The sequence below is a fragment of the Podarcis bocagei genome, assembly GCF_964188305.1.
Source record: "Podarcis bocagei genome assembly, chromosome: 8".
Classification (NCBI taxonomy): domain Eukaryota; kingdom Metazoa; phylum Chordata; class Lepidosauria; order Squamata; family Lacertidae; genus Podarcis; species Podarcis bocagei.
Genome location: NC_138133.1, coordinates 42,767,506 through 42,793,017, shown reverse-complemented (window position 1 = coordinate 42,793,017; position 25,512 = coordinate 42,767,506). Strand labels below are relative to the sequence as shown.

General features: G+C 40.5%; 1 protein-coding gene across 1 annotated transcript in view; it reads right to left on the bottom strand.

Moving 5' to 3' along the window:
- The window catches only part of APCDD1 (APC down-regulated 1), a 41,479-nt gene extending 16,483 nt beyond the window's left edge, over positions 1-24,996 (bottom strand). Inside the window, exons 1-3 of the mRNA XM_081205631.1 lie at positions 24,178-24,996; positions 16,128-16,311; positions 13,193-13,724 (exon numbers count right to left, since the gene is read on the bottom strand). Of these exons, the coding sequence (XP_081061757.1) occupies positions 13,193-13,724; positions 16,128-16,311; positions 24,178-24,235 (774 nt within the window). The 5' untranslated portion in view covers positions 24,236-24,996. The remainder of the gene's footprint in view (positions 1-13,192; positions 13,725-16,127; positions 16,312-24,177) is intronic.
- Between the last annotated feature and the right edge of the window lie 516 nt (positions 24,997-25,512).

The following is a 25,512-nucleotide window of genomic DNA, read 5'->3' as shown; positions in this document are numbered from 1 at the left end:
GAATGTCTACGTGGGGGTGGGTTTAGCAAGAGGGCGCTATTTTCCTTTAGATCTCTTAATATTGGGAATTTTATCTCCAGGCTATCATCATTTGAACCTATTCAAAATGTATGAGGTGTACAGATTTTAAAGTGACATATTAATCCCTAGGTGAAAACAAGCATTAAAAAACTGAATCTTAATGAGTGGAAATAGAGAACCGTTTGGAAAAAACGTTCCTCTCTCTTGCTTATATGTTGCATGTACCTTTGATGCCTCCTTTATCTGGAGCTGCAATGTGCTAAATGTATCCTTTCCCAAATGATAAAAGCAGTAAGATGAAACAATTGAGCTTTTCATAATGGGAGCAAAAGGAAAGCAAATGATTGTTCTTATCCTGGCCTTGAAGCCTTCCTTATCCTACTCCTTCCTCTTTTAGTGATGCCACAGAGAAAAAGAAATCAGCCCACAAATGGTATGCAGAACGATTGCATTTTTGGGTGATATCTCACTTGGCACCTGGGAACCAATACTTCTAGCTTTCATTTTAGCATGCTTTGGATGTATTATATAAACACCACACACATTTCTGTTCTCTTCCTTAACTTATCTGAGACCATTCTTTTTTCCCTGGTTAATGCATCGTAACTTTTTAATACGAACTTTGTAAGTTTAAAGTAAAAATTATTTCAGGATTTCTCTTCCTGGTGCCTCTTTTCCTTTTCAGCCTGGCACAATTCAAACTAAAATGTCCAGATTCTCATCAGGTGTAAATAACCTTCGATCCAAAAACTTTAAAGGAACTGTGTTGATTTATACCAGATGATGTTTGTAGACCAAGAACTGTTTTAAAAGTTGAGAGTATTGGAAAGAGTTAACAACAACCAGTTTTAGCCTATTAGACATGTCGACTAAGAGAACTGTTTCATTCAGCTGACTTTGGTTAGCCTTAAAAGATGTACTTAGCAGCAAGCCATTAAGCCCATAAAATTGTTGAGTTACAGGCACAGCCAACTAATGGCAAAGAAGGGCATGTTAGGTCAGGATTATTATACTCAGTATTTTAAAGGCTCTTGAATCGGTGTCTAGGTCTTCTGGGTAAGATTTCCCATGATGAGCCCAAGGGAAAACTCTTGAGGTGTTTGATTCCAAAATGGATCTGAAAATAACTTAAAACAAATGGAAAAGTCTGGGATTTTTTGCCCTCTGTTGCTGTGGAGCTTATGCCATGTAAAAATACTTTCATAGATATTTAGCACAATTTCCCACTAGTGTTCCACAACTCTGCTATCTCAGTCCCAAGAGAACACATTACTGAATGGCTAGCATCTCTCCCCCACAAAGTGATAAGTAGCAGGCTTTCCATTACCTCATAGATGAGGCTAACACGGATAAGGCAACTCACGGGGGGACGGGGGACGGGGACCTGAAAAATGCAATTATAACTCAAGCTTACAAATGGTCCACAGAGTTTATTAAGACTGCAAAATAATGACAAGGGAATGATACTGGAAAGTCTTTTTTTTTTTAAGCACTCAAGAGTTCAGGTATCTAGACTAGGAAGAAATCAACTACATCTCACTTTATGACCCTTTGGAACCATTCTGTACCAATAGATGTAAAATGCCGAAGCCGTCTGGCTTGTCTGCTTCCATACAATTTTAGAACTCTTTGAAGGCAAAACATAGCTCATTTTCCTTTGAATTTAAACATTAGCATTTTTGTGAAATATGAGAAATGAGGCAAACAGTGTCTTTCTCAGATGCATGCCTACATCTGTCACCTATTCTACCGAAGCAATACTAATTTGCAATGACAAATTATATTTTGGAATAGAGTTTTGCAAATTCTTAGAAGATGCAGGGGATAGAATGTGAAGGAAAGGCCATCACCCCCCCCCCACATTTTAATATCAAAGTGATTGACTGATAAGTTCTCTTCAGACAATGCTTATCCAAGCTGCTGAAGAGGCTGTAATTAGTTGAGGGGTATGTGGAACACAATACCAAAGTAAGTGTATCTTTGCCAAGCTAACAAATGTGAAGTCATACATACATACATACGTACATACATACTGTTGAACAGCATGAGTCTATTTTGCCCCCAAAACACAAAATTCAAAAACTGTAAGAGCCAATTTTTGAAAGCTACCTCATTTAATTAATTCATTTATTAATTAAATATAACAACTGATATTTATTCTGCTATTCAGCTGTTTTAGAATATGCACTGCCAACATAATGCTCAGGCAAATTTTATGAGAATCCCAGATGACTCTTGCTAAAATACTATAGACACTGCTCAGGCAAATGCCAGAAATACATGTCCAGAAAATTGAGAAAGGGAGCCCCATTAAAGAAACTGAAACTGTGCATGTGCTCCAGAAACATTCCAACAAGAAGCAGCTAACATATCCTCAAAGTAAAAAATACAGTGGTACCTCGCAAGACGAATGCCTCGCAAGACAAAAAACTCGCTAGACGAAAGGTTTTTCCATTTTCGATTTGCCTCGCAAGACGAAATTTCCCTATGGGCTTGCTTCGCAAGACGAAAACGTCTCGCGGCTTTGTTTCCTTTGTCTAAAAACAAAGACATGTTTTGTTTATAAAGTTAATTTATTTTCCCTTCAATTTTTGAACTGCTCTTTACAGTATGTGTGACTTTAAAGAGCAGTTAATAAACTGTTGTTGTACCAAATTTGGCTTTGTTTCGACTTTTTTTGACCATAGGAACGCATTAATTGATTTTCAATGCATTCCTATGGGATTTCGTGATTCGCTAGACGAAAAATTCGCTAGACGACAAAAATTGCGGAACGAATTAATTTCGTCTTGCGGGGCACCACTGTAGACCATCATTTTGCTTAATTTTCAGACTATACTGGATTCAAACACTGAAACGTTGCACCTTATTGGCCACAAGCAAATGGGCAGGTTGAGGGGTTTATAGGGACATTCAGAAGTTCTATATATTGCTACCGCAGATGGAAGCAATATAAAACAAGAATTTGCACCAATGAGATACGGCATATATTGCAATGAAGCAGAGTAAGAGAGCTACAGAAACGCCATTCAAAGTGGGATGCACTTTGTGTCCACACAATATACTCTCAATACAATCTCAAGCCACGCGATATACTCTCAGCGCTCTTCTATTCTGTGCCATATCAGATCACAGCAAGTGGCACAATGGTCACGGCACAAGGGGTCCCCCAAAATTAACAAGAAATGTTTCTATCATTAACCTACTTCACAGCACTGCTCAGAACTCATAGGCATGATGGCAACTTCATAAAAATAGTACTCCTGCTATACCAAGTCCAGCAACTCCTTTCCGTGTGGTCAAAGGTACTCAGCAAGGGCCAACCATTGTGTTCCATTGTGAACCATACAGCAATTATTTGGTTTTGTTCTATGGCTTTAGTTATATAATATTGTTATAGTTGTAGTTTTTGTAACACAGTTGTAGAAGTGTTTTCAAGTGTTCTGTGTTTTCAAATATATTTGTGGTTTGATGGGGGAAAGGAGGGATGTAATGTTTATGACCAATCCATTCCTTGATCGAGACCAGGATTTCAGAATGCTCTAAGCTAAGCATGAGACAGTCCACCTTAGGAAATGGGGCAAAGGGGATTCTGGAAGGAAGAACACCGGTCTGCATAACTGTAAGCAAGGAACTATAAAATAAACATGCCCTATCTAATTAGCATTGTCTGAGTCCAGATTCTTATTTCTAAGAGCCCCAGGCTCCTGAACACACATTTGCATCCCTGAGTATTTTGTGTGTGAGAGAGGGGGGGGGGAGGCATAATAAGACAGACAGAGTGAGAGAAACTGGGGAGGTGTTATGTGAAATTGTGTACTGTTCCTATATTTCTCTCTGGTCACTGTATAGAAACTGAAAACGCCACTTTCAGGAAATAGCATTAACATCAAAGATAGCTGCAATCCTCTCCCACTCTGATAAAGCCTGTATGTTACTCATGTTCTCAATGACTGCTTTGTGCAGTTGAAAGACTTTCATAAATGATCCAAACCTTGTACTTGGTCTTTAAATATTTTTTTTAAGGAGCAGATCTAAATGCTATAAAAGTGCTAATTATAAAAGTGCCATTGCCTTCTAGGTCTTCTCTGAAATACTTGTGTCAACTGGACTTGACTTTGTTTCCTGCTCATCTTTACCTCAAGTCTACAATTTTTTGCACTCTATGAATTATTATTTTTTTATGTGGTGCATTTCCTATCATTTGATTGTAATTTATTTTCCAATGGCTGAAGTCAGCTGCAAAGTTACAGGAGCAAGACATTCATTTTCTGGATGTTCTGACATATTTTAAGAAAGCAACTTGACATCCCATAGAAAATACTGACATGTGGATTGAGCCTGGATGTGGCAAGTTGCAAAATTGGAGCATTATTTCAAAAATAAAAATAAAACCACACTAAAATAATCTGAGAACATCCACTGGCAGTGGCTTTGAATGTGTGTGTGGGATATAACACACATTCCTGTGGATAGAGGATTCATCAACAGTTTCTGGTGCTATCTGTGGCATCTTATTTATCTAGACTGAATGCTTCCCTTTCATTCTCTGAAATCAGTTCTTAAAAGGCTGTTCTCCCTCACTTCTCTCTTAAGCCATTTATCGTACCTTGAATAGTTCAAGCAGGTTCTCTCTTCTTTAATCTTTTATTTTTAATCTTCTATTTCCATATTTTCCTTCCTTCCTTGGATCAAATTATCATTCTGATTTGTCAAATTGTGTAGGACACAAATTATTTGAACATAAATAATGAGCTGATGTTATAACCCAGAAATGATCTAGAATTCATGTTTCAAGCTCAGTCTATTTCACACTTCCTGGTCTTCGCTAGCTTCCATATCAGCTCTGCTTGAAATTCCTGGCCCAGACTGCAGACATTTCCAAGATCCTGGCACTGAGTTTCTGTTAAGTGCAAGTGCCAGGTACCAAAAAGGAAAGGGAAATATTTCTATTTAGTGTCTGCATATATGCATCAATATAGTACTTGCCATTTTTATTCATGAGTACATTTTACAAGTTTAAGGGAGTTGGTTTTTAAAAAAAGTTCAGGCCAGTATTTAAAAAACATATTCTAATTCGCCTGTAAAAAGAATACATTCTCATAGTTTCAGCAAACATTTCTGAGAAAGGTTTATATTTATTTATTTATTACCCATCCACCCCAAACTTTTCCCCTGACAGGGACTCAAGGCTGCTTAGAGATATTAAAAAACACAAACAAACCCCAGCTAAAAACAGGGAGGGGGATTAAAAACAAATAAAAATTGATAGAATTAAAACTATATACATAAAGTATATTAAAACCATACAAATAATTACAATAAAAACAGCATGGCACCAGCCCTTTCATTTAAATCAGCCGGTTCCCAAAAGCCTGCTGAAACAATAAAGTCTCCACCTGCTGGCAGGAGGACCACAATGAGGAAGCCAGCCTAACTTCTCTAGGGAGGCAATTCCAAAGTCTGGGAGCAACTACCGTACTGAGAAGGATAACAACTGCATCTTACCTACTCCTATGGTTCTGAAAGGGATTATTTAATTGATCACTTTTCCAAGTCAACCATTTAACTTGCTTTGAACTATTCTAAATGATCAGAAACAGAAGGAGCAATCAAGACTCCAGCCCTGCAGAACTTTATAAAGTGCTGGGTCATTGCTGCTCCTGCAGCTCCTGCCACACATGCAGGGTGCAAAGTGAGGGGCAGACAGACTGCTGCAGCAGCAGCAGGAACCTGGATCTGGAATGATTGGGCCTGAAGCCATCATATTCCAGGGCTTTTCACTGACTGCCAACAGTAAGGATCCATTTCTTTCACTATCATTTGATGGGTAGAATTAGAGAGCAGGAGGTAGCTGGCCACAAGCTGCAACGTGTGTGTTGCAGAAGGGGAGAATTCAACACAGCAGCTCCATCTGTCATAATGTGTAATTCTACTTTCGTTTGTCATTTCTATCTGGATAAATTGATTTTGAAAACACTATTTCAGTATGCAAAAGCAGAGTTCACACACACACACACACACACACACACACACACACACACACACACACAGTGATCCAAAAATGGTAAGACATAGCTGTTTCTCATATCTAGGAGCTTCCTGGTCAACATGGTCAAGTTTGTAATATCTACTCTGAATTATATTTGTCTAAATTAGTCTCCTTGATCCCTAAAAGTATGTGCCAGCTGTGAGTCACTGAATATTGTGCAGCATTCCCCAGTGTGTGTAAAATAATGCTTTGTAATTGTAACCATGGGCTATTGGAAATCTAGAAAAAGACAGACCACAGGCAGAACCTCTTCACAATTAAATTGTATTAAGAGTGCATATTCTTAATTACTGTCCTGTTACTGAATCACAAATAGCAAAGTATCCTGTTGTTGAATCACTCCAGGATCTATCTAATTTACCGTTATTTGTGTGGATTCCAACAAATAAGAAGCAAATAAGATATATGATTTGGTAAAGGCATAATTTGTTTGTTAATTGCTGTAGATTGTCATATTAAATAGCTTAACATTCATAAATATTAATAAGGTATATTGGTTCTGGTGACACAAGAGTAGAACATAATGAATGTGTCCTCAAATCAGTTGATTATATAAACATACCACTCTTTTTGGCTCATTTTGTTTTTGCGTTTCTTTAACAGCTAGAATTAGTCTGGATCTCCCTAGAGACGTCTGAAGGGGCCTGAGTGCAGCAACCAGAAGGCGCTGCCCACTGATCTGTTTGTGGGGCGTTTCCACCCACCCCTGGCATGCCCAAAGTAAATAAATGACCTAGGCTGCAACTGCACGTGGCCTATGCGGCATACTCATTTACCCTACCGTACTCATATCTTTTCTTCACAAAACCACCTGATATTTGGAAATACTGTAAATGTTTTGCATGAGAGCAGGTGCGCTGTGGTTTAAACCACAGAGCCTAGGACTAGCCAATCAGAAGGTCGGCGGTTCGAATCCCTGCGACGGAGTGAGCTCCCATTGCTCGGTCCCTGCTCCTGCCAACCTAGCAGTTCGAAAGCACTTCAAAGTGCAAGTCGATAACTAGGTGGGAAGGTAAACGGCGTTTCCGTGAGCTGCTCTGGTTCGCCAGAAGAGGCTTAGTCATGCTGGCCACATGGCCCGGAAGCTGTACGCTGGCTCCCTCGGCCAATAAAGTGAGATGAGCGCCGCAACCCCAGAGTCGGCCACGACTGGACCTAATGGTCAGAGCAGGGTCCCTTTACCTTTACTCATTTCTTTTCTTCACAAAACCACCTGATACTTGGAAATAAATGTTTTGCATGAGAGCAATCAAAATGCTGCACTGAACAGCTGCTATTACCCCACTAGGAAGTGCTGCTTTAACTAATGCAGCTACACTATTTAATAACAACAATAATAATAATTTATACCCCACCCATCTGGCTGGGTTTCCCCTGCCACACATGCATTTGGGATCATATTGTTGAAGGATATGAAGTTTATATGAATTTATGAATAAAGATAGTATTTATATTTAACTGTGAATAAATGCTATTTACTTAAGGACCACAAAGAAGACATTTTAGCAGGGGAAGTCTACCATATTCTGTGTGCTTGAACAAACTTTTGAGTCTTTGGAAACGTGCTCAAATTAGCAGCTTGGCTTAGATCTGTCTGGTTTTCACTTTGGGTCTTTGATTTATCATCCTGCTGCTAAACTGCTGTAAAGAATTTGGAATAAGATCAATTCTGTTCAGCTTTAGCATTCCTAACATATCCAGGAATCATTTGCTTTTAATTACCACTCAGTTCAACCATATTAGTAGTATAAATGTGGCTTCCACATCCAATTCTGCAGCTTTATCAACTTAAAAATCTTCAAGGTTCTCTTATTTTTCATAGATGCCTTAATTATTTTAGCTGTGTTTTTATATTTTAAAATAATAATAAAGAGGAAATGAAACAAGCCTTGCCAGACAGATTCTGTACAATACACCTGATTCACTTCAGAGGTGATTTCCTCACCCAGCACACTATGTGACCATAAAAGCCTTAAAAAAACCAAGTTGATTTAATGTTTCTGTTTATGCACGGTGTCCAGTTTCCAGAAGAGTCTGAGACTAGTGGTTTGGAACTCAATTAAGCATTTAAGCTCATTTTCAGCTGAGTCCCCATGGACTGACAACTAGAAAAGGAAAGAAGTTCAAAGGAGAAAGGTTATAACCTCATAGCTCTATATTTTGTGTGGTCTCAAAATGTATCCTATGCTTTCATCCTTCATATATTTAGGAAAGCCATTACGACCTGTAGCTAAGTTACACAAGGGGTCAAACTGCACATGATGTTCAGGTGTGTAAATGTTTCTTTGAGAGTTGTTGTTGCTTTACCCAACGCAGTTGTGAGAAGCTGTAAACTGATGTGGAAGTTTGCACTGGAGGACATCTCTTTCCATAGTAGATATTTTTCCTTTCCAAATTGTTCTCTGCAAGCTCTTTGACACCCAAGAGGGGAATATACAAATGCAAATATCTTCTCATCCATGGCATCTCCCCCCCCCCCAAAAAAAAACCCACTTGGGGGCAAATTATTATTATTACAACAATTTAAAAATAAATTACAGTAACATGACTAGGGTGGGTAATAAAAAGATGTCACAGGCAGCAAAGACCAATGTCTTCAGCATAAAACATAAACTATACATTGAAGGTGTCAGACACACTTCTGTAGGGAGGAAATTATGTAATTTAGGGCCTGCCACAGAGAATGCCCTCTGCTGGGCCACCCCCATTGCCAAGTGAGGGTGGCCCACATCCACTGATCTGAACATCCAAAATGTTCTGTAGGAAATGAAGCAGTCTTTCAAATATTTAGAACCTACATCATTTAACATTCTAAATACTAATGTATTTAGGCCCCAAAACTAACTGGTGACTAATGCAGCTGTTTTAAACATATATGAGTTTAGACATGATATCGGTTCTAAACAGAACTCCAGCCAGTAATCTGGGTGCTACATAATGGACCAGCTGAAGCTGAAGAAGATTAGACTGCTGTGGAAGTGATATGCTCCCCACTTGGTTTTGGGTTAAATAAAGCTCCCCCCACAAAAAACCCCACAGGGGAAACCAAAGTATTATAGTCCCATAGTCATGTAGAAAGTATTATAGTCATGTATATTCATGTCTGCATTAAAATCAGTATCTGCACCGGGCCCCTACTGGAAACAGAATGCTTGTCAAGATGGACCTGGTCTGACCAGCCAGGAGGTTCTTCTGCTTGTTTCTCGTGAAAACATAGCCATTGTGACTTTGAATAGAAGAATACAAAATGTAAAACAGTATTTAAAAGTATTCTGTTGAAAAATAGATTGCATTTCTCTTGCTGACATTCCTTCCTAACTGACAGAAGAAACCTATTTCACCACAGATACGTAAATATTTTGCATGTCCATTCAATGGTGCTTTATTAAGTAATTATGCGAAACTGGTTACAAGCACGGTCACTGCTGCAAAAAATAATTGAAAAATAAAGAAGAATTCTTAAGCTAGAATTGACCCAAAACTTTTCTTCTGGAACTAATTGATGACAGCTAAAGTCTCGAATGTGGTTCCAATTGCTATAGGCATTCCTTTGAGATGCCATCAGAAGAGATGTGCAGACAGCCCCACTGCAAAACTGCAGCACTCTGCTTCAATCCTCTTTCCCTCTCTCCATTCCTCAGATTTACACATGATTTGCTAATGACTTGTTTCTCTCCTAATGCTCTAAACTATAACCCCTGCTCTTTTGTTGTGGCTATATCACCCCCATTCTATTTCCCAGCAATGCTTTCTTTGCCTACGTTCTCAGCAACATTTGCTTTCTTCAGTAGAAGTCTCCACTCCCATCGTTCAGCGCCGAGGACCTTCTGGCAGTTCCCTCACTGCAAGGTTACAGGGAACAAAGCAGAGGGCCTTCTCGGTAGTGATACCCACCCTGTGGAATGCCCTCCCATCAGATGTCAAGGAAATAAACAACTACTGTATCTGACTTTTAGAAGACATCTGAAGGCAAACCTGTTTAAAGGAAAAGGTAAAGGGACCCCTGACCATTAGGTCCAGTCGTGACCGACTCTGGGGTTGCAGCACTCATCTCGCTTTATTGGCCGAGGGAGCCGGCGTTTGTCCGCAGACAGCTTCCGGGTCATGTGGCCAGCATGACTAAGCCGCTTCTGGCGTACCAGAGCAGCACACGGAAACGCCGTTTACCTTCCCGCCGGAGCGGTACCTATTTATCTACTTGCACTTGGACGTGCTTTCAAACTGCTAGGTTGGCAGGAGCAGGGACCGAGCAACGGGAGCTCACCCCGTCGCGGGGATTCGAACCGCCGACCTTCTGATTGGCAAGTCCTAGGCTCTGTGGTTTAACCCATAGCGCCACCTGCGCCCCCCCAACCCTGTTTAGGGAAGCTTTTAATGTTTGAAGTTTTATTGTGTTTTTTATATTCTGTTGGAAGCTACCAAGAGTGGCTGGCGAAACCCAGACAGATGGGCGGGGTATAAATAAATAAATTATTATTGTTATTGTTATTGACCATTTGTTCTGGCTTCAATTTTCAAGAAATATCATGGCACATATCAAAACCGTTACTTCTAGAGGTACAGAGGTACCTCAGGCAACAAACAACAACAGGAAGACAAAAGGGAATGACTTATTCGAATTCAACTAGCAGAGAGGTGATGTATCTAAACCATGAAGTATGAAACGGTCATTTGCAAACTTGGACAGATAGAAATATTATCCAGAGTCTGTGTTTCTTGATTTTTATTCCCTCCAATCTTGATCAGGACATTGGAGGCTAGACCTTAGTGGCATGGTTCTCACTCCAGGAAAACTATCATATCAGCAATTCCAAAGACAATTCTTATGTCCTTCTGTTATACCCAGTTTCATCTTTATGACAAAAGGAAGTTCCAGGTGCTAGTGTTAGGCTTATCTCGGTGTGAACCATTATGCACTCAATGGCTGCAACCTCAAAAACCATGAAAAAAAGAGCTACTGCTCACTAGTTCATTTTATTATCTGGACCCAATGCATTCTAGCTTCCGGCCCACCTTGGCACCAAAACACCTTTAGTTGCCCTGGTTGCTGACCTTTATTGGGAAATAGGGGAATGTGACCCCGTTGCTTCTCCTTGATCGCTTGGAAGCTTCGAATACCACTGATCGTGGAAAAGCTCTATGGGTTGGGAGTTGAACGGTATGGTGGTTCCACGCTCAGCTGCAGGGTTATTCTGAGAAATATGCATTTGGGGGATTCCTACTCAGGCCCTTATCAATGTGGGGTCTCACAGGGTTCATGCTTTTTAACATATGAGGCTGATGGGTGAGGTCATTGGGGGAATTTGGGGCATGGTGTCATCCCTATGCAGATGATTCCCAGGTCTATTTCTCCTTACCATCTGAATCAGGTAAATCTGGGCAGGTGTTTAACAGATGCCTGAAGGTTGTAATGGGGTGAATGAATCCCAGCAAGATGGACATTCTGTTGGTGGGTGATTGTGTCCAGGAATTGTGTTCTAGATAGGGTTGCACTCTCTCTGAAGGAAAGGTATGTAGCATAGGGATACCATTTTGTCATTTGAGGCTCAGGTAGCATGGAGTGCCTTTTTCCAGTTCCCCCTTGTTTGTAAGGTAGAACCATTCCCAGATTGGAATAAACTGGCCACAATAATCCATGCGCTGGTAACCTCGATTAGATTATTGTAATGCATTCCAGGTGGGGCTATCTTTAAAGTGGGTTTTTTGGGGGGGGATGCCATGGATGAGAAGATATTTGCATTTGTATATTCCCCTCTTGGGTGTCAAAGAGCTTGCAGAGAACAATTTGGAAAGGAAAAATATCTACTATGGAAAGAGATGTCCTCCAGTGCAGACTTCCACATCAGTTTACAAGCTGCCAGAGTTCTGAATGAAGCAGTTGACTGGATTTTAAATGAACAGGTAAATAATACACTATGAATTTGGTAGCATAAAATATGAAGAAAATAAATTAGTAAAAATCTTAGTGGCTATTTTGCTTTGCTTTTATGATTTACTAGAAATCTTGTATATCTGCAGGATGTACACTGAATCTGCAAGTGCTCAAAAGCAATGAATTAGGTAAAGTTTTATTTGCTTCTTTTTATCAGGATTTTAATGAGCGTCTGTAGACCACACAACTGTGTTGTGACCTTAAGCTACTTTTACCTGACCTGCAGATATACAAGATTTCTAGTAAAACATAAAAGCAAAGCAAAATAGCCTCTGAGATGGTTGGCTGGTCGGCTGGAATAGTTTCCAGACATTCAAGAAAAATTGAACATATTCTATTATTATCAGGAACATTTCAAAGTGCATGGAAGCTTGGAAGGGCACAGGCTAAGGAAAAAGATGGGAACTTTATTACTTAAGAATCTGTTTGCCACAAGAATACTTAGAAACATATTGAAGTGTTAACAACAAGATACTATGCGGTGGTGCCCCGCAAGACGAATGCCTCGCAAGACGGAAAACTCGCTAGACGAAAGAGTTTTCCGTTTTGGAGGTGCTTCGCAAAACGAATCTCCTATGGGCTTGCTTCGCAAGACGAAAATGTCTTGCGAGTTCCTGCGGGTTTTTTCTCCTCCCCCCCTTTTTCTAAGCCGCTAAGCCGCTTATCAGATGATCCGATAAGCCGATAAAAGCCGCTAATAGCGCTAATCCGTCAATGGGCTTGCTTCGCAAGACGAAAAAACCGCTAGACGAAGAGAATCACAGAACGGATTATTTTCGTCTTGCGAGGCACCACTGTAGTTTGGTTAAAGGAGGAAGTACAGCTTAGAAAGACAAAAGACGTAATACAGGGGTTGGGAAGCTCTGGCCCTTGAGCCCTAGGCAAGCTAATGTAGCCTGTTGGGCAGTTTTGCCATGTCCACCTGTCACTCACATGACATTGTATGATGTCAGGTGCAGGTCATGTAAAGCTGCGGCTCTCAAAAAAAATTGAGTCATAAAGAAGCAGCAGTAATAAGGGATGTGAGAGGGCATTGGGCAAAAGCTGTGAAGGAAATAAGACTCATGCTTGTGGCATATGAAGATCTTTGCATGAGAGTTTTTGGCTTAGGTATTTGGAGCATTTCCTGCAATAAAGGGATACTCTTTGCATGTGCCTTGGAACTGAAAACCGAAATGTTCACATACCTTAGCATTTTGAAGAGGGGGTTGGTAACTGGATGGACGATAATACATCCTCTGAGAATGATCAGTGTGTATGTCTCCAAGAAATAGCTCCTCAACCAGGTGATCTAAATTATGGTGAAGGTACTGTTTCTCTACACGGATTAGTTGAAGCTCATGCATAGCAAAATTCAGTGCTCTGGTGCATTCGTAGCCATTCTCTTCTCTCCATAAATCGTAGCTCACATTCTGCTCCCAGGCTTTATCTTCTGGTACAAATCCAGGGCATGTGCGGTTCACCAACTGACTTAGTCTCTCAGCCACTGACTCACTATGGCAGATTATCTGTATGTTGTGCAGCTGGTAATCTGCTTCAGTCCCTCCTCGAATGATCCAGGATGCTTGGCGAAGGCGAATTTTGCCACGGATAACTAAGGTATAGATTGGGTTTGTGCATCGGTTACCTCTGTAGTAAAACTGATAGGCCTTGAATGTATTATTGTGGTAGAATCTGTAGGATCTAGTGATGAATTCTGGGCCCGACCTTACTTCACAACTGTAACCAAATTGCAAATAAAAGCATAGGCTTAATGAGGTGTGAAATGAAGTATATCAAAGTAGTCAATAAGAAGATGACAGCACTAATAACACATTTAATTAACACCACAATATTCGCAATAGTGAACCAAAATAGTAATTTTTCTCATCTTCCTTTATTTAACATTAAGTTTCTGGTTTCATTTTTTAAAAGACATTTTAAAAGGTGTATTAGTTCTATGCTGCATTTGATATTTTTATTTTCATTTTATTGCCGACTTCCTCTTTTCTCCACATTTAGTGTACCAAGTACTTAGAATTGTAGAGGTAAAGTGACCCCTGACCATTAGGTCCAGTTGCGGACGACTTTGGGGTTGCAACACTCATCTCACTTTACTGGCCGAGGGAGCCAGCATAAAGCTTCCGGGTCATGTGGCCAGCATGACTAAGCCACTTCTGGAGAACCAGAGCAGCGCACGAAAATGCTGTTTACCTTCCACCAGAGCGGTACCTATTTATCTACTTGCACTTTGATGTGCTTTCGAACTGCTAGGTTGGCAGGAGCAGGGACTGAGCAACAGCTCACCCCATCATAGGGATTCAAACCACCGACCTTCTGACTGGCAAGCCCTAGGCTCTGTGGTTTAGACCACAGTGCCACCTGCATCCCTACTTAGAATTGTAGTCAACTCTATTCCAAGTGCTGTCAAGAAAGACATAGATTTCCCCCTACAATACTATTATCTGTTCACTTTTGCCACCAGGCAGGCAGTGGTGGATCAAATGCTACTGCTGGCAGTGGCCAGAGTAAGGCCCTGAAATAGAGCATTATGGGTGTGAGGCAATGAAGGGTTAGCCATGGAGCTGCTGAGCCCCAGGCTGTTCCAGGCCCCCCACATGCACCAGCCTGCAGCTGGCACAACATAAAATAATGGAACCAGTCCCCCCGGCTGGCATGAGCTGGCAGTGCTTCAGATATGACAGCTGTTTTGATGCTCCTGGCCAGGGTTTAGAATTGCTTTGCCTATCATGCTTAGAGTAGACCCACTGAAATCAATGGCACTTAAGGTGACTTCAGTGACTCTACCCTAAGCGTGAACATGTCTGGATCCAACTTAACGTGTTTTTTTCCTTCTTCAATTTTTCTTAAATATGCATATCTAACATGAATAAGCTTCTGTCAAAGCCTCTAGACCTGAAGATAAATAATCTCATAAACTCAATAGCTTTTCAATGAGCCCCTTCCTGTTTTATTTCTGTGTGACAATGCAGTTATGTTTCTTAAGAGATAGGCAACACTTTTAATATATTTCTACTTCCATGGTGATAAAATCAACAAGGAAAAGGAATGACCACACCTGCCTGGCTTCAGGCAAGCAAAGTAATAAACAGGCTTTAATGTGTTTATAAAATAAACCCAAACTAGAACATCTGAAATATTTGTGTAAGGCTTATAGTTGCTTTTTAAAAAAAAGGTTTTTAAGCTGAGCTCTTCCCAAGTCTGCTTGCTTTCTGCAAGTACAACAGACCCCTCCTAAGTGATGGGAGCCCAACTTCTTCTCCCTGACTTTCCAGTGATATCTGTGGTGGATTTGAGTGAGGATTACTGCTTACTCAAACACTATTTTTATTAACTTCAGTGATGGCTTTGCCTGAATAAGGACTGCAGGACTGGGCTTGAAGGGAATCTTATATCCCAAGGAGCCTTCCTAAGAAAATAATTGCGAGTACACAGCTGTATATTTGCAAGCTGAGACTACAAAATAAATACCTCTGCCTAACTGAATGTTTGTGATCTCAGATAAGCACTTGTGCATGCTTGGGCTCGTCAGCTAAAGCTTCATAATTTCATTTTGTTAATGAACTTTGTTTTATACACATGTCACATGATACAGCAATAAAGGCAAGGATTTATTCACTCGCCCTTGCACGCGGTCTGAATAAGCAGATGACATATGAACATCCTATGAATAGGCTGGCAATTTTCAACAAAACTGTGGTTTCCAAAGTAAGGAAGACTGAAACGCCTTACTGTTTAAAATACGGACAATAGCCACAAAATTCTGAAGGCTCACTTTTGTGGCCAGAAAAGCTTGTGTGTCCACAGGAGAAGTTTTCAGCTTTCCTCTCAGTAGCAGACCGCACCCCACCCCGCTACAATATAAATTGCTTTAGAAGCATTTTTTAGTTTAGGGAGGCTGCTATATTGAAAGAGAAAGAAAAGACAAAAGCTCACTGTGTACATTAAACTAGCTGTGAGTTTAAATGGATTATAGCCTACCAAAATATTAACAAAGCTGTACAGTATGGTGTCCTACTTTTCTATGTAGCTAAAGTACTTGCCTCCTGACATTAATGTCTACCAAAGCATTTTAGCATGTTTTCTATATAGTATCATCATCGTGTTTGTCGGCAGTCTTACCCGGTGGAGACCCAGTGTCCCTCGATAGTAGGAGGCATTTGCACAGTAATTCGGGCTCCATTATGAAGATGTTTCAGCATGTGAGGACACTGTGACTCCTTGAAAGTTCTCCACGCGCTCTTCTCCAAGGATCGAGGGTGTGACCTGCTGTCTGGATGAAGAAGTGCAGAACCTTCTCCCAGCCCTGTGAGAAATCAGAGATGGCATATGAAATAAATTCTGGTGAATTTGGAGAACTAAAACTGTTTGCAGATAATGACTATAATAAATAGCTTTGCTTGCTAGTAATCTTCAGATGTGAAAGACTCCTTTCATGAATGGGTTTTGTACATTTGATGTATTTAGGGTAGAGTCCCACATTATGTTCCTGTGCATAAGCACTCAAGTAGGAGGATCAGTGTATTTTATTATATAAAAAAGACATGGAAATTGAAAGCATGTAGAATAGCTTCCTACTGACAGTGGAATATATACAACCATATATCTAAGAGAAAACTTCATGCAAGCGAAAATGCTTTATTTGTTGCCACAGATACTTACTTTATTTTTTTAACAGTTGTATTTTTTTAAAAAAACAACAACAAACACACCCTAGGATTACCAATAACAGCATTCTGTTTATCATTTCAGAAGGCGTCAAACTCCCCCCGCCCTTCCTCTTAAAACTTCTTTACTAAACAAAGTCCCCAATTGACCTCAATTGGCCATCAATTTACTGAAACAGTCAGGTCCTACATCTTTCTATACCATTTCTTTAGTTTCAGAATTTGTTTCATGTTCTAAAATTGTTGGAAATCTAATTTAATATGCCAGATTTAATGTATACATATGATTTTTAATACATGAAAGAATCAGAGAAAGACATGGTATTTGCATATAGGTGAATTTCTGCATTAAATATACTGAGGCTGCAATCCTGAATGCACCCACTAGTGAATAAGCCTCACTGAACACACTGGTCATGTTCAGACACTGCACTAAACCGTAGCTTAGCATAACATCAGTGAGCCATGGGTTCACGTGCTTCTTTGCTCTCCTGCACCACAAGGGAACCATATGCTGTTTTGTCCAAATTAGCATTAATAAACATTAACTACGATTTGTTCAAAACAATGTTAATGTTAACCAGCTTATCAGTTCAAAGCCAGGAGCAAATACTTCCTTACTTCTCCTTCCAGCTGTGTCAGAGAAGGATAGCAGAGAGCACATGAGCACAATGATTGCTGTGGCTTGTTTACATCACACTAAACTATAACATCTGCACTGGGCTCTAGACCTTACTTCTGAGTAACCATGCATAGGATGCCTCTGTAAGACTGTTAGTTAATATTTCCACCAGGGTGAATTAAGACTTGCTCCATTTGGTACAATGGCTCAATAAACTGAGTTCTTGTGAAACCTGTAAACATTAACTCCGTTATTACAATATAAATACAATTTATTTTGTGTAGCAAATGTTTCAAGTGAAACTTATCAGCTTTTGAAAATTTCCAGCAAATAAAACACAATTTATTTAAACGAGAAGCCTTTGTTTAGCTAATCAATTCCCCTAAACAAATATATAGATATATATTGATGTGGGAAACAGCTAGATAAGCTCACCACTACCGATCCTAATACACTGCAAAAAAAAAAGGGAAAAAAAGGATTACATTGGAGATTATTATTTCTAACACTGCCAAGCAGATGTTTCTGTTAGTAGCTCTGCTTTAGTCACTCTGGACATCAAAAGGATTAAAGTCTTGAAAAATCGCCAAATTCATTAAGCAGGGAAGTCTAGGCCTCAGCAGAATACTGGCAGCACTGTAAAAGGTAATGATTATATATGCTTGTACAACCAGTGTCTATAGATCACATTGGGGTGCTGTAGCACACTGCTGCAAACTCAGTGTGACAGAGAAGATAATTAAGCTTGGGGCACAGTTTGCCATTTCCCCTAACAATGGGGTCTCCAGGAATCAGATGGCAGGATTTGTCCATTTAACTGTGTCTCTGACTTTTCTGGGTCTTTCAGCAGGAGCCATTCACTTTTATGAAAGAAAGATGGCTCCCATTCAAGTCTGCACTTCTGGTTCTTGATGGTGGACTGGCAGCCAGGCACACAGCATGTACTTCATTGTTGGCAAAGATCAGATACAAATGCACATCCAGATGTGTGTTTTTTGCATGTGATTCCCCAAAGGTGCTGTAAATCACTGGGTCTTTTTATACTGGTGAGAACATACCCATTATTTGAAGCACTGCAAGCTATTTTTATTACCCATGAATCCATTGCCAATGATATGCAGCATCGCGATGTGCTCAACTTTGGATTTGACCCAAGCTGGTCAACAGCATTCAGTACTGCATACACACATGCAATATTAATGTGAGAATTATATTTAGATCTACCTAGGCTACAGAAGTAATTGACAGAATTTATGGGGGGATTAATCAACTTTATTTATTGGATTTCTTACCTGTCCGTAACCAAAAGGCCCCAGGGCAAGTTATAATATAAAAATATAATATTAAAATCAGTTAAAACAATTTGCAATCAGAAGTAGATCTTAAAAATTCTTAGGTGTAAATGTTTGAATAAAAATATCCTCCCAAGATTTAAACAGTGTGTATGGAAATATTTTAAATGAATGTATGTATCAAAACTTTTTCAAGACCTACACTCCCAGCACTTACCGTAATTAATGAGAACATACATTCTGAAAGAGGGGGTTAAATTTGTTTAGTTAATAAGGAGGCAGCTTTATAATAACCCAAGTAACATATTGCAAAGGAGAAATTAGAATATTTCATAACAGATAAATGTGAAAAAGAAAATGAATTTTAACTCATCAAAGGGAATAGTTTTTGAGCCTGTAATTATGCCTTTTAATCTTATCTACCACAGCTTTCCATTTTCAAAATTAACAGATGGAAAGAAACAATATCAAACCACGGTTCAAGTGGGATCCCTAGTTTAATAAATGCATGTGATAAATGTAGAACAGTATTGGTCCAAGTCCTAATTCTTAATATTGGCTACATTTTTCATCTATTGGGGAAAGGAGTGGAGTCCTGTTGCTAGAGAGAACTTTTTGTGATAGAGCAACCTATAAATGCTGTAAACTAAATATTTAAAAAATCATAACAAAAATAATATAAATACTTCAGTATGTCTCTTCAAATAATTTGCGATATCTGAGGTGAAAAAATAACATTTTAAAACTGAATTAGCTAAATTGTTTTGAATCCACCTTTACTGCCCATCTTGTTAATCAGAGTTGCTGGAGCAGAATGATTTTAGCATCTGACATCTGAAACATTTGTGGCTTTTTGTATAAGCAGAGCAAACCACGATAATGGACAAGTTCCAGCTGCAAACCTCTTTTGACATTCAACAGGTTTTATTTTGATTAATGAACACAAGGAGGATTTTTAAAAAGGCTATTCCTGTGTTGTTGAGATACATTTATGAAGCAATATTAGCATGGATCTGAATCCTGAATTGCATTTTACTTTTATATTTCCATTTGATAAGCAACCAAACTTGACTTCAAAAAGGTGTGTTAGAATTTTATTGCCTATTTATGTAAACACATTTAATATACCTCTGGATTGCCAGATGCTGTCCAGCTGGCTGAGATACAGCTATGTGATATTTTGGCAGCATTTCTTTTCAGTTATTGTTTGGCTAGCTGCTGATGAATGTTAAGGGGTGGTTAAGGGGTTAGTGTGGTTAAACTGAGTAAGAGTCAATACACAACAGTGTGGCCCAAAAGTCCAATTCCATTTCAGCTTGTTTTAACAGAAGCAATATATCAAATAGTGGAAAATAACATTAGCGTTATGCATCAGTGATATATTAAATCTGTCTGGGACATTCTATTCAGTTTTTGAGCACTGGTTTTCATGGATGCTGATGAAGTGTAAAGGGGTGGGAAACCTGTGACCTTCCAGATGTTACTGGACATCAAATCCCCCAAGCTCCAGCCAGCATGGTAAACAAACAGGTATGGTGGGAGATGTGATCCAGCAACACCTGGAGGGCTTCAGGTTCCCTACCCTGCCATCAAGGATTCAGAAGATAACAGAGGAAGAAATATGCAAAAGAAGTCATAAAAGGAAAGGACAATGAGGTACATGCTTAGAACTGAGATAAGACTATCTAGATAGGTCTATCTAGGCCACTAACTTATTTTTAATAGCAGCCAGTTTAATGCTATCAAAAATCCCACATGCAGAGTAGAAGAGCAATAACTCTTCCTGGTGTTTTTGCTGGCAAGCAGCTGTTATTCAAAGATGATTTGCCTTTGGGCACAAATGTTCCATGTAGCAAGGTATCTAATGCCCATTGATAGACCTACCTTCCTTGAATTCATCTAATTATCTTGAAAGCCATTTAAGCCAGTGGCCATCACTATACCCCATGGCAGTGAATTCCAAAAGTTAATTTATACATCATGTGAAGTACTTTCTCTTCACTATCCTGAATAAATTTTACTGGGTAGCCACGAGTTCTAGAATTACACAGGAAAATTTAAAAAGCTGTGCTTGTGCTTGTTTAATTTATAGCCCATCTATCCAACAAAGTCTGTAGTAGTCGTAATGTCAAAAAACAAACAAAAAACAAACACAACCCCAGTATAAAGTATTATACAAATCTGCACCACAATCATAATTGTTGCTGAATCCAACAGATTCTTATTCATGAACAAGTTCCTGATAGGAACAGAACATTTTCATTAAGCATGTTTAGGAGTTAAGATGCACTGAAAAAAGCTACAAGTCCAAGTATTGAATCCAACTGTCTATTCATATGGTTTTCCACATCAGCTCTCCATCCCTGTGTTGTTAATCAGTGACTATGGCCTGAACAAGTTAATTTTCTCTCCTCTCCTTTTTCTTTTTAATGTTCCCATCTGATGACACTATAGTGTGTGTGTGTGTGTGCGCGCGCGCATGCAGACAAGGCTCCCCATTTCAACTTCTCTTGGCAGCGGCTTGTTTGATCTGACTATTGGCCTTGATTTGTTTCACATTTCAGCCAAAGTTTAAAACAGCTGGGTAATTCCAAGCAGATGAGCCTGAGAGTCTAACCCTATAATTATACCTTCTCTCCTTACTTAGCCTCTAACTTCAAACCTTCCGTTTTGACTTCTAGACCAGTGTTTCCCAACCTTTGGCCTCCAGCTGTTTTTGAACTACAACTCCCACCATCCCTGACCACTGGTCTTGCTAGCTAGGGATGATGGGAGTTGTAGTCCAAAAACAGCTGGAGGCCAAAGGTTGGGAAACACTGTTCTAGACGCCCAGATCACTGAATTTTAAAGTGCACCTTGGCGTCCATGCAGGTCTGTCTCAACCAGACATATTTATACAGTCTATATATTTTGTAGTTTGAGTTGAAGGGGAAGAATAAAAAACCCTTTGATGAACAAGTCTTCTGTCTATAAAAGCAAAAGATACACAGAATGCTCATGATCTTTATTATTTACTATGTGGCATTTATGTACTTTGCGTTGTCTGAATAAAGAGGAAGATGTAATTCCTGTGTTCCCAAAACTATAGCAATGACCATTTGGGATTTTAGACATCAGTAGTGCATAAAATTAGGCATGTAACTTAGTAAGGTATCTAAATAATGCAGAGTTTGCTTTTCAGATATGCTTACTCTCCACAGCTGCCACTGATGATTGCTCAGCATGTTTGAAAATTCAGCAATGGAGTTCGGTGCTGGGGTCATATCTGCCCAAGTGTCACTTCATCTCCTACTGGATGGTTATCCAGCAGTGAAGAGTAAGTCTCCCAATAAACATTTTTGAAGTGTTCAAGGACCACTTAGAAGGAAATGCTACATACTTTATAGTAGCTCTGGACTAGGTATTAAAACTTGAATATTGTGTCAATGGAAGAACACGTTTTTCTAGGAAAGAGCATGGTTCCTACAAAAGGAAGTCTTGCCTCATCAGTGTTTTATAATTCATTGGATGTGGGGGCTGTCAACAAACATGGATCAGGGTAATCTGGAAGATATTATATAGTTGAGCTTTCAACAAAATCTTTACCAGAATCTCTTGAGTAAACTTAGAAGTCCTGGGATAAGGGGGGGGGGGGCTATCCTCTTACAGATCAGTAACTGGCTGAAGAACAAAAAGCAGAGGGTAGCAATAAATGAGCAATTTTCAAAATGGAGGGAACTAAGAAGTCCCCCTATGCCAAAGATCTATATTGGGGCTATTTCATTATGATCAGGGAGGAATATGCTTCAAGTTTTCTAAGTTTGCAAATGATGTCAAATTATTCAGATTGTGGAAATGCAAAGGCAGATTACTAAGGATTATTCAGAGAGCTCTCTACATATTGGATTAGGGCAGCAAAATGGCAAACAGGTTTCAACAGAATAAGTGTAGAGTGGTGCACACTTAACTTCAACCCAACTATATATACCTTTATATTATTTGAAACATTGTGATTATGCAAGATATGATGTGGTTGTAGTAGATAGTTCAATGAAAGTATCAACAAATTCCACATCAGCGGAAGATAGGCAGAATTATTAGGAAAGGACAGAAAGCAAGACTGCCAGTGTCATAATAACCTTATATAATTGTATGATGTTGTTGCATTTAAAATCTATTATACAACTCTAGTCTTGTATATGATAAAAAATATACAGATTTACGCAGAAGTTTGCCAGGTGCATAAAAGGGTAAGCAAATGATCAAGGGTGTTGAGACACCTTCTGTATGAGGCGCTGGGGCTTTTCAGTTTAGATAACAAGGCAACTAAAAATGAGCATAAAAGAGTTTTAAGATAATGGACACTGTGAGGAAATCAGAAAGAGTTTTTTTCTTCTTCCTCTCACAGTACTAGAATGCAGTGTCAGCTGATGAAATTAATTCACAGCAAATTCAGGACACACCAAGGAAAATACTTCCTCATAATAAACTTAAGGAACTCATTGCCATAAGATGTGATGGTGACCAGTTGGCTTACCCTCCCTTAATCTGTTTCATTCTCTTTTAAAGCAGGCTATGTCTATAAATGACTAAGGGGACCTTGCATGTTAAGAAATAACTCTTGAAAAGCGGTTGCTGGGCAGAGGTTATTGCTCTCTACCCTTCTTGTGGACTTTCCAGCTGACTACTGTTGGAAACAAGATGCTAGATGAGATGGTCCCTTGGTCTGAATCCGCTTGTGTCTGAGTAGTGTAACTGAAGTCAATGAAATAAAGAGTTTGGGCCTGTGGCCTGAAACTCTTTCCACGTGATCAAGCATGCAGAATCCAAGTTATGCTCTAAACATTTTGCCCATGGATACAATTAAGAAAACAGACAGAGGAAAAATCACACCATATAGCCCCCAAATGGGACAAGCTAATAAAGATCAAATGTATCCTGTTCAAAGCTTTATAGGCAAAAACCTACTTTTTCACTACAGACGGCTTTTATATTGTGTCTTTCAGAACCCCCATCAAAAATCACCCAGCCGACCACAAGTAATATACAAGACATTTCTGCATGTGGAAGGGGCACTTTCTGACTCTAGAAAACACACCACACAAATTTTGCCTATTCAAACTAGTTAGCTTTTCTGGAGAAACGAGAGCTCTTGCTTCCAAGCACTGATGTTTGTGGCAACGTTTATATCTAAAACTAAAACAGGTAAAATGCAGCTTTTCACTGCGGATAGCCCTCCGCTTAAAGTGACACGAGAAAGGGGAAACCATACATAAAGAATAATTATTATTATCCACAAGTGCAGCACTACCAACATGTGAGGCTGCTCATTACTACGATAAAACGTTCAGGTTGCCACTTCGAAGAAAGATGTGCCTAAATAACAATAATAACTAATAAATTTATTATTTATATCCCACCCATCTGACTGGGTTTCCCCCAGCCACTCTGGGCAGCTTCCAGCAAAATATAAAAACAAAATAAAACGTCAAACGTCAAAAACTTCCCAAGTTTTTAAAGTTGCCTAAGAGAGGGAAAGCAATAAACATTTCTCGCAGATATAACGACAGTATAACAGAAACATTGCAAATGCGTTTATCTGCAATACTCACCATGCAAGAGCAGGGCTAGGAACAGGTATCTCACCAGGCTGCAGCAGAAGCAGGACATTTCCAGCTCTCCAGCGGCTTCCCCCGTCCAAGCCTCTCACTTTTCCTTCCGCCTCTTTCTTCCTTTTATCCTCCGGCGCTTTCTTCCTCTCCCTCAACACTTTCTTCTCCGGGAAGCTTTGTGCCTCCCTTGCAATGCCAATAATCCCCCAACCCCCGCCACACACGCACACAAAATCCTTGTGCGGGAAGAAGATGAAGGGCGGGCTGGAGAGCCTCTTCTGGGCACCCACCTGGCGGAATCAGAATCCCCGCTCTCTCCTCGGGGCCAGCGGCACGAGCAGGAGGCGGCAGCCAAGTCCCAGCTCCTCGCGCGGCGGCGGCGGCGGCGGCTTCTGCCCGAGGCTGAACTCCACGCGCTCCCCCTCCTGCGCTGAGGGCTTTCAATACAAGGCGGCGAGCCCCATGCCGGGCGCCCCGAAGGACTCTGGGCGCGCGCAGAGAGGCGTCTGGGGCTCCTTAGGCGCCTTCTCTAACCTCTGCAACCTCTCTGGTCGTCGCTGTTTCCCTGCCGGCTTCTCCTCCGCGGCTTTTTCTCCTCCTCACTGAGCTGCTGCTGCTGCTGCAGAAACTCCCCTTCATATTTCCCCTTCCAGCGGGCAGAGGAGGAGGAGGAGGAGGGGTCGGGGAGGGGCGCTGCTCGCCTCCGGATCCCGAAATCGGACACCCTCGACTTGAAAGGAGACTACAAAGGGCTGGGAGATATGCGGAGGGGGAGGATTGCGCCGTTCCCGCCCAGGGCGCGGTCCCCGCCTCTGCCCTTCCCCTCAGTCATGGGTACCAAGCGAGTCAGATGGCCCGGGCTGAGGGGGGAAATGTCGGGACTCATCAAAGAGCTTCGTTTATCAGGCGCCTCAGCAGAGGCGGCCCGGGCAGATCAAAGAGCGGGAAATCCCAAAGAGCGGCGGTTGTGTCAGTCGCTGTTGTCGGCTTCTTTTGGCAGGGAAGGAGCTGCTCCTAAGTGTGGAGAAGCCTGCCGTGCTCCACGCACATCAGTCCTTGGGTTCTAGAGATTTCCCACTCGGGTTGCACAGATGATTTGTGGTTTAAGGGGCTATTCCTTAAAGGGCGGTGCATCCTTAAGACCTCTTCACCCAAGGAAAACTCGTGTGTGTGTGTGTGTGTGTGTGTGTGTGTGCATGTGTGCTCCCCTCATAAGGATGCATGCAGTACCTACCACAGGTAACCACAACCAATTAAGGATTTATTTGGTTTTATTTGTATAATACAAGCAGTGTTCATTCCAGTGTTGACTCTGTGAGACAGCAGCTATCCCCA